This window comes from Cheilinus undulatus, linkage group 17 (assembly GCF_018320785.1).
Source record: "Cheilinus undulatus linkage group 17, ASM1832078v1, whole genome shotgun sequence".
Taxonomy (NCBI): Eukaryota; Metazoa; Chordata; class Actinopteri; order Labriformes; family Labridae; genus Cheilinus; species Cheilinus undulatus.
Window position 1 is genome coordinate 15,637,129 of NC_054881.1, and position 10,227 is coordinate 15,647,355.

At 35.8% G+C, this 10,227-nt stretch overlaps 1 protein-coding gene across 1 annotated transcript; it reads right to left on the minus strand.

The window, feature by feature from the left end:
• Positions 1-641: 641 nt before the first annotated feature.
• Positions 642-8,758, minus strand: cplx4a (complexin 4a). Its single transcript, XM_041810493.1, has 3 exons — positions 8,595-8,758; positions 4,795-4,882; positions 642-869 (listed from the first exon to the last, which is right to left on the minus strand). The coding sequence occupies exons 1-3, from the start codon at positions 8,756-8,758 to the stop codon at positions 642-644; spliced, it is 480 nt and encodes a 159-aa protein (XP_041666427.1).
• Positions 8,759-10,227: the final 1,469 nt, after the last annotated feature.

Consider the following 10,227-nt stretch of genomic DNA (forward strand, 5'->3'; position numbering starts at 1 on the left):
TTATTACAATTAAAATGTGAACGTGGAGAAAAAAGCATCAATAAACATGTCAAGACTTACAAAGATTTTCTGATATATTTTGCTTTGAAATAACACTGACAGAAAAAATCTAAATATCATAATTAATTCAAACACCACATAGAAAAAAAAAAACTAGAATATTCAGCAAACCAAAAGGAAAGTTGAAACACTCACACAGGATCGATTATTACTTGAATAAGGTTTTTATAAGCAAGTCTTGGTATAATGGTATTTAAATCACATTTTTGAGACTTTACTGTAACAAAAATGGACGTTTTATCACAAATAATCACCATTTATTGAATAATTGGTGCTCATGAGCATGAAAGCAAGGCAAAACAATGCTTTTTTCCAGGAAAGAGAATTTTCGGCATAATTTATCCAAAGAAATGGTCAGTGGGGAGAGATGGCGCACCCTGGTTGTGATATGAAATCAGAATTTGTCAATTATTACTATCTTTATTTTAATTTGATAATTTACTGCTAATGATAGGCGACTTATTACCACAGCTCTGTCTGCAGATTTCCAGAAAGTGTTGAAATTCAATTCTTTAGTTGTCTTCTCCCTTCTTTTTCCTTTGTTTTTCTTTCGCCAAACACATCCACATCCATCCGGCCCCTCACATCACAGAGCACTTCTCCTCTGCTTTGCTCTTCAGCTCGGTGACGGTGGCCGAGGCCTTCTCCTTCAGCTGGTCCATGTCCATGTTCTGCAAGTTCTGTATCTGGCCCATGAGGGAGTCCTTGCCCTCCTCCTCCGTGGCGTCCTCATCCACCATCTTGAGCAGCTCCTCGGGCACGTCCACGTCGTCCCCGGCCATCTCGATCATGTTCTCGTCCTGCTCGCTCTGCGGGTGACAGTGCCAGGAATAAAACAAGGTCAGTGTTGTACACCAATGAGGGAAGATAGTCTTTATTCAAAATGTCAGTTTTAAGGACAAGAAAGTCTATTATGAATATCCTTATTGTTCAGTCTGAATCCCTGAATCTTTACCTGAATAAGGTAAACAAATTTGTTTTTTGTTAAAAATGTATTTGTTTTTCCCTCAAACCAGGATAGATTAGTCAACATAATATGACTAAATATTACTTATAGGCTATTATGTTTCAACATTTTTCATTCCAGGGATGGCAGAGGGTGTTTTTCTATCTTCCCAGGTCATAACAAACCCCTCTTATTCACATTATTGAAATATTCTTTAGAGGTAAACAACCTAAGGGCTGACTTAAAGGCTTTTTACAAGATTAACATTTGGTCTGGCTGCCAGATTTCCACAGCACACAGGATACACACCAACCAGCATAGTTAGATATGGCAAATAGAGTATTATATCCAATCCAATATTGAACTAAATTGAACATAAATCTAAAAAAAACAATGGTTTTTCACAACTTTAAATCAATTTACTGTCCTCTTTGGAATATATTTCCGCTTGATCATGTTACTTTATATAGCCTGGGTTTCATTTGTATTAAAAACAAGCAATCAGTCGAGCTAGAGGACAAATAGATGAGCTTGTGGATCCGTCTTAATCCACATTCCTGTGGCTGCACTGGAGGATATCCTCTTGTGTGTTTTATAGTATTTTTCTATCTCCTTTTTTTTTTTTTTTTTTTTTACCAGACTGCTTTAACTTCACTCTGAGGTATTCATTGTTCACCTCATGTGTCAGTGCATCATGGGAATGCTAAATTTAAATCTAATCACTTAATATGTGGAATAGTCATGCAATAGGTACTGGTGCAACTACTTTAAGCGTCAATCTGTGGGATTATCTCAGACCTGCTTTAGCCTTTCCTGCCTGAATCCTAACCATAGTCTAAAGATATCTTCCATAGTGTTGCACGAGACTTTAAATCCATTGCACTACCAGCAACAACCTCCTGGTTTTACTTGAAATACATCCTTGAACCTTTAATAAAATACACAATTATGTTTTCTAATCCACTTTTCATGTCTGCATATGGTTGACCTCAACCTTTGACCCATTTAGAGAAAATAATATAAAGAACACGACACCTTCAGGTGTCTTATTTATTTTAAATCAATTTAAAATGCATATGGTATTTATAATAAAGTGACAGCGACCTTTGTCATTTGTTCTTTCTCTTGCTTGAATGCAATGTAAACATCATTTAGAGAAAATAATTAGATTTATTTGTATATCATACTGCCATTGTTCTCTTTGAATATATGTGGTTTCAATTTAAAAGATATAGAGTGGAAAGAAATGCACCTATTGTTAAAAAACGGCAAACAGAACAAAAGAGCGTATATAGGGTGAGACTCTTAGAGACGCCTCCATAAGCCAAGGCCATTGCCACATTCAGGTGAATAAAAATCACACTATTAGAGAGCATATTGTGGAGCCATTTTTGTCTTAGAGAATATAAACAGAAAGTTAATGACAGGAAAGTTTCCACCTGTGGACCCATGTAGAGCTTTAGAAGATTGTCTGCTGGTATCTTAAACAAATTAAATCCAAACATACCTTCTGTGCTCCCTCCATTTCTGCAAAATGATCAGCAAGACTCCTTTAAAATCAGCACGTTATCATCCACTAAAATAGACGTCGCTCTGCCTTAAAGCCTGTCCACTCTGCTCTGTGCTCTCTAATGATCCTGGGACACCTGCTCAGCTTTGGCTTTGTGAGACTCAAGTTGCAATATGGGACACTAATGTCTCTGGGACGCTGGTTTCAACGTCTTTCTTGCTAAGCTCCTCCACCTCCTGTGTTCCACCTGCAGCTGCCAAGTGCTGCTGTTAGATAAAGATGACCTGAGACGTGAAGCTGCTATTTGCTGCTCTACCTGCGCAGGCCCCTCACCTTAAAGCCATTTAATGACTGCTGATTATATTTACACGTCCTAATTAAAATAGAGAGGAGTCTGATGGAAAAAAGGATAAAGGAACAGAATCAATTGTGTTGAACTGAGGCAGCTGATATAACTTTAACCTTATTGTAAGTTTAAGAAAGTGGATTTATTACATTTTATAAATAGTTCAAAGCATAGTTGGAGTGAGGGGGTGACTTACAGGGCTTAAGCCCTGAATGTTTTATAAAAAGGTTTGTATATGTATTTTTTCTGCTTCATGTTATGATGAAGAAATGCAAAAATAAATCATTTGTAGTATACATTTCACCTCAAACAGAAGTATAAAAATAATTTTAACCTTGCATTAGATTACATTTTATCTAATTTTGTAAGTATATGTTAATCTAGAACCCTGAAAATAACTTTTTATGCTCTTATTTAAAATGAATAAAGCCAATTGTAAACTTTTACACTATATTCATACCCTATTCACATTGTGCAAATTAAAAAAAATAACTATCAGACTGCTTTTGCATGTTTATAGGCAGAAAAAAGTGAAAATAATCCATCTTAAATACACTGTATGATGGTTTTAGAATCATGTTCACACTTTGAGAACTATGGCAATTAAAATAAAGGAATTTGGCTGTAAATAATGCTGTTTTTAAAACGTGGGACTGCATGTTTTTGCCCAAATTGTTTCTAGATTTGTTGGTGTTTTAAATCTAAATTTGTACTGAAATAGCATGAAAATAGTGCATATAATTGCCTGATTTGCAAAAACTACCCCGGAACCCTCCTAAGACTGGGCTAGCTCTGGATATCAAACACTTCTGGCTCCAGCCCTGGTTTATCACATCTTATAATGTTGTTTTAAGCAACCATAAGTCTTATTTTATCATAACTCCAGTAAGCATTCATTAGTGAAAGCTGCTGTGGACACAGATGATAAATAACACTACATGAAAGGTGCAGGGTGTAATATTTAGCCTAGTAGCATTCAGCGAAACACACTTGGTAAAAATGAACCTTAACATAGGTAAATATGCTGATCTAAATTAGTGTTTAATCACCTGAATATAAACAAATGTTCTGTTTTTATTAACTAAGAATAAATATTTTAGTTATGCATAGGGAGGGTCCCCTCCATGTGGGAAGACTTGGATTTTTGCAGAGCAAATAAGAGAGCATCTAAAGTGAGTATCACAATCTAGAAAAAAACTGTTTGGTGTTGCTTGCTTGCAACTGCACCTTTACTTTACTTACAACTTTTAATTGAGTTTTTCCTTGATGAATAATCAATTACATAAATTAATGGTCTTTCTGATGTAATTGGTCTGGATCAGACAATCCATCAGGGATTGCTTGCACGTAAACAGCCAGTTACAGCGAGGTGAGGAGAATGTTTGGGTTGCTGAGAAATCTTGGAGCCTTGGTTTTGGTATTTAGCCAAGTACAGGATCAATAGAAGTGATGGCAAGTGTTCAGCAAGTGTTTATCACCACCTTTGTTTTCCTGTCCCTTGTTCCTCTGTGCAGTGTTTAGGACAAAGGAAATAATGTCATGTTAGCATTTTCCTATATACAGCCAGGAATCCATGCTGACATTGCTAAGCTTTAGATTTCCCATATGTTAACCACTTCCTCCCCAGAACATGACTTCATGAACAAATAATGCAATGTCCTCATATATGCTCACAGTTTAAAATTAGGAGGTTTTTGACCATTAATAAATATATACAATAAATGGACAAATATTTATTCAGTGCTTATGAATTCTTAAAGACTTGAAGTATCCATTTGCAAACACTAAAAAATCAAACACCATACCTTATTGTATGTTATTGTTTATTTTGATATTTAAATTCCCTATAACCTGGAGAGCATCCTCTAAAGCTCTATGTTAATCTCCATGAGGGATTTTTATTCATAGGAATGAAAAGTTGAAAGTGTTTACCTTTGGCAGCCTGTATTTTTCTCTGAGGCACACCCTGAGTGTCGCCCTCTCGGCCTTCTTGTGTAAGAAATCTGCATCTCTCTCCATCCTGAAAAAAAAACATTGTTAGTGTCAAAGCTGGAATAATAGACTTTTCAGCATTTAGACTTTTATTTCATTGCGTTTCTATTTTTACATTTATTTACCCACTGGACTCATCTTTTTGCTATGGCTGTATCATAATCCTTTATGGATGCAGACATTGGATAAGTAGGATAAATTACATTTTCCACATTACCTGAAGGAAATTATATCTTTTTTATATTACTAAAAAAACACTTTTTCCATTTTTAAACACCTGAAAGTTCATTGTTTGCCTCTTTTGAAAAAGTTATTTTATTTCTCTGTAAGAACTACGGCAGCCCTGAGAGGTAAATTAGAAAAAATATAGACCTTGTGATGCCTTTTCCAGCCTGATTTAATTTTGTCCTCTTCTGTTTATGACTTTACTGGAGGTAAAAGAAATGTCTCAACATGGTAGTTGAGTAAATAGCAAAGTAATTACTGTAAAGTATCTTTATCGTTTATAGCTGAAAAGAAAAGATTTCTTTCAGGAAAAGAGCTCAAAAAATTCAAAAAGGTGAGGAAAAGTCTCTTTAAAGTCTGTGTTTTGCCTTTCTAAGTTCAAAGTAACATTTGTCAAGTTGAAAAAGACAAAATATTCATATTGACAAGGTAAAGAAAGCTGTAGTAGTTATCATTTTAGCACTTCCTGTTGTCCATGTCTGAAAGTCTGTGGGATATATGAATGAGTTTTCAATTAGATGCCTAAAATAAGGTTTGTGGTAAACACAGCCTGTAGAAGTTTTAACCTTCTTTACATAGGTAACATCTTAAAGTGACCCACTTGGGAATTTTGAAGTTTTTTCAAGTGCTATAAAAGAGGGTTTAGAGACTCTCTAAAGAGTGGCTTCTTATTTAGGCCGAGTGTGTTTACACTTCAAAAACTATGAAAGTTATGCTTATTTTAAGTCATTCCAAGTCATTCCTTATATTCAAGCAACCGATAGCCTCTTTTGTCTGTGAAACCTGTGCAATCTAACTTTCAGGTTGGCCTACAAAAATATGCTATTCTTGGGCCCAAATATATATATATATATATATATATATTTTTTTTTTTTTTTTTTTTTTTTTTAAGTAGCTATCCCTGCAGCTCTATATTCGTGCACAGGTTTGGCCAGCACACAACAACCTTTGGGCCTTAATGAGTGAATGTGTTTTTGTTAGTCTGCACAGGATTTCCCCTGCTTACTATCATGTATGGCCAGGGAAAATATTTAGCATAGAAAACTGACCCTGGAAAACTTGTTTTCTTAATGGCTTACACCTCACCCTCTATGGAAGCCCATCTCCACCACTTAAAAGGAAAATATGTGAAGTCATAATTATGAGATAAAAAGTCAAAATTATGAACAAAAAAAATCCCATTATGACCTATTAGGAGTCAAAATAATGAGAGAAAAAGTTGAAATTCTGACATGAAAAGTATTTATTATGATATAAAAAGTCATAATTAATCAAATGTGGAAATTCAGAAATAAAAGTGAAAGTGAAAATTTCAGGATATTCATAGTTATGAGATTAAAAGTTGAATTTTGAGATTGTAGGTCCTTATGAGATAAAAAAAATTGATTCAATCATAGGATTAAAAAGTTAAAATTTTCTGGAAACTGGGACACACTGTCTCTAAATCTCCCCTTTTCTCTCATGATTATGACCTTTTATCTCATAATTTTGCCTTTTGATGTTACTTTTTTTATTCAAATTTTATTTTTTTATCTCATAATTTAGTTTTTTTTATCATAGTTTCCCCTTTAAACTCATAATTCTGACTTTTAATCTCATATTTGACTTTAACTCATAGTTTTGACTTTTATGTCATTATTTATTATTTTTATCATAATCTTCCTTTTATCTTACATTTCTGTTTTTGATCTCATAATTTTGACCTTTTATCTTATAATTTTGACTTTGATGTCATGTTAACATAATTTTGCTTTGATTTTATATTTCTGACTTTTTATCTCAAAATGTATACATTTTATCTCATGATGGTGACTCACTAACTCATAATTTCTTTTTTGAATTGCCGAACCTCCATATCGTTCTTCTTCAAGTGACAGAAATGGGCTTAAATACCCCTCCAACCATTTTCCAGATGAAAAATATAGAAGTTATGAAGAAAAAACATGCAAAATCATTTTAAAATTAATTTCTTATCAAACAGAAGTGACTCCACCACAGATCAGACTTTATAAATTTATTGTCAGAATTTTATTCTTTTCTCACTTGACTTCAGGGCTTTTATTCAGGAATCTGTCTGAGGAATCTGTGCTAATTCATTTATTTCCTTACTCATAAATTAACTGTTTACTTTGGCACATTTTTAAAGAGAAAAAGATAGACCCAAGATTCATTGTCTGTCACACATTAGAGGGACCACTGTTGTGCTGTGTCGTTAGATATTGGCAGCTGAAGGTTGTCATTAGTGACTAAAGTTTCAGTCAAGTCAGTTTCTATCTTTGTGATCTGAATCACTCTCAGCAGCCTTCACTGTTGCATACCCTCCATATTGCTGCATTTCCATGGCGACACTCACGTACTTTCCCCTTCAGCCAATTAAAGATGGGATTATTAGGCCAGACTGAGTCAAGCAGATTTGCAATTAAGCCAAGACACCACAACTTGAACTGTAGTGAATCAACAATATGGTGGACAGAGGAGCATCAAGATTCAAAATAAACAAACTAAACCCACCCTTTAGACTTTACAGCACTTTACAGTTACTAAGAAGCATGCTGAATCCTTCATGCCTCGTCCATTTGATTCAAATCAAGTGTTTATGTGGATCAGGAAGATCAGGATTTATGTCTGTGGATGTGAAACATTACTAGAAATCATCAATGATGGGGAGTGCTGTCATTTCCCAAACGTAATAGTGGAGTGGTCAGATTAATGTTATGTAATAGGGACTGACCGGATCGGCTTGATGCTGCAAAAATCACCTCTGCATCATAAAAAGGCTGAACTCCAGATTTATCTACTATGCCCCCCTCTAGTTCTTTGAAATGGGCTGATCCAGTCGTTGCCAAGCTTGTAGTGAATGTTAAAATGTCTGCTTTGGATTAAGAAAGACTGTATAAAAATGACTGTATTGCAATGCCCAGCAGCAACATAAAGGTGGATGAAACCAGGCTACCTGTTTCCCATACAAATCTCTAATCTAATATTTGTCACATCCATGTTTAGAAAATAGGAATAATTTTGCAGGATTATGATCTCAGCCCACTCCTTACTGGATGATTTTTAATGCAAAATCATCATTTTTCACTCTGTTATTTAGATCCTTAACATCAGAAAGTCCCTAAAATATAACCGTTAACTGTTCCTGATGCAGACAGAGAAAACAGATTATGGGAGATTATTGATCTGGGTGCAGCAGGAGCCTTCGCTTCAGTGGGTTTATTGTAGAAAATTGAGGATAAAACCAGTATGGAGTAACTGCTGTGACCTTCAGCAACAGATGCATTGTTTAGAAGTAGTTTTATCGTTGAATGTACATGGAAATAATGAATGAACACAGTCTAGAGAGTTTTTGAGAAAAAAAAAATTGAAGTGTCGGAATAAACAAGGGGGAAGTAAACATTGAAGGGTTGTAAAGCAATAGAAAAGGCTTGTCAAGGTCAGATTGCACATTCAGCAGCCATACTGTTTCCATCAGGCCTAAATTCAAAGTGAGTCCACTCGCTGTTGCTACTTACTTCTCCTCCACCAACTGTTTTTGGTACTCTTCATACTCCTCGCGTGTCATCCCTGCTGCTTTGGCTGGATCTGAGGGGGTGGCCTCCTCTTCTTTGTCACCTCCACCACCAAGACCCATTCCTGACAGGGGGTTCCCGATCATGCTCTTGAGCAAGAAAGCCATCTCGACTTTACTGACTGTTTACTAAACAATTTTGGTAGAATAAAAAAAAAATCAGGTTGTTGCTCCCTTTATGGTGCCCTCCGCCTTGCCTTTCTATAGCTGTCAAATCCAGTGGTAGCTCTCTAGCTAACCTGCTGCTTCACTACGGAGCCAAGGACACACTGACGACAAGCAACAGACATGCACACGCGCTTACACAAACACACACAACATTTTGCCTCGGTCATAATCTGGATTTAATCCTCGCTGCACCACTATGCTAAGAGGCAGATGGCCTGTTTTCTCTCTATTTTTAAATCATTCAGACCTGTGCAGATGCTTCCTTTGATTATTTTTGACTTTTTGTGCATTTTTTAGAAAAAGCAAGCTGAAGAAATCACCCAAAACTTCTTCTGGAGATGAGTTCAGCGGTTTGGGGCCACACTTGTGCTGCTTCCGCCCACTTTGGGTTTAATCATATTAGTAAAGAGCGGGCCGGCCTGTGTGCAGCTTACACCGCTGAGACCAGAGAGAGAGAGAGGAGCAGGATTAGAGTCTTGTTTATCCCCCAGTGGAGCCACCGCTCATGCCGTGCTATTGTTCAGGGGGAGGGTGATTGAGAAGAGGATGAGATGGGGAGGAGACAGCTCTCATTTCACTTCAACATTTTACTCTAGGCTCATCGGGATACCAGAATTTTAAACTCCAGTATGATTCTAGTAAAACTTAAACAATTTGGATGCCTGTTTTGATACCACTGTGAACTAGATCAAAATTGCAATTTCAGATGAAATTGCATGGGGATGCTGAGAGCTGAATTGTGGAAGAACTGCTGAAAATAGCCAAAAGCACAAAAATAGCTGAAAATAGCATAAAATAGCATAAAATGGCAGAACAGTAGCTGAGAATGGCATTCAATAGCTCAAAAAAGGATAAAAATAGCTGAAAGTAGCCTTTAAAAGCTGAAATAGCCCCAAAATAGCTGAAAATAGCGTTAAAATAGCTGAAAATAGCATAAAAATAGCTGATTTTGGCCTAAAAGTACCTGAAAATTGCATTCAATGGCTGAAAAAGCATAGAAATAGCTGAGAATAGCATGAAAATAGCTATATTTTAAAAATTCTAAAAGTTAGAAATGAGAAGTCATATCAGTCGAAAGACAAAGAAAGTCAATTTTTTTTAAAAGTCTGAATGGTTCGATACGTCAAAGTATGAAGGAAGAGATAGCTGGTGCGGAAGAAGAAGAATAAACAAAATGGCCAACAGGAATATCAATATTGTGCATTCCTCCTAATAAAGAATAGAAGTTCCAGACACCCTATTTTGTTAATTTGTAATTGCAGTCAATCTCTAGCACATTGTCTCAGTAGCATAGATATATATGTATTTGTGCAATTATGACTGTGTGCAGGAGTTTGCCTGCCGTTTTTGAGGGATTCAGTCATTTCCTTTGAACGTCTTTGGAAATAGATGTCTTTAACAGTTGAGGG

Bases quoted from the DNA above. Each gene is read 5' to 3' on its own strand.
- cplx4a (XM_041810493.1), bottom strand. From the start codon at position 8,758: ATGGCTTTCTTGCTCAAGAGCATGATCGGGAACCCCCTGTCAGGAATG. The intron at 4,883-8,594 runs GTAAGTAGCAAC...TTTTTTTTTCAG, and splicing joins AAACAGTTGGTGGAGGAGAA to GATGGAGAGAGATGCAGATT. The intron at 870-4,794 runs GTAAACACTTTC...TGTCACCCGCAG, and splicing joins AAAAATACAGGCTGCCAAAG to AGCGAGCAGGACGAGAACAT.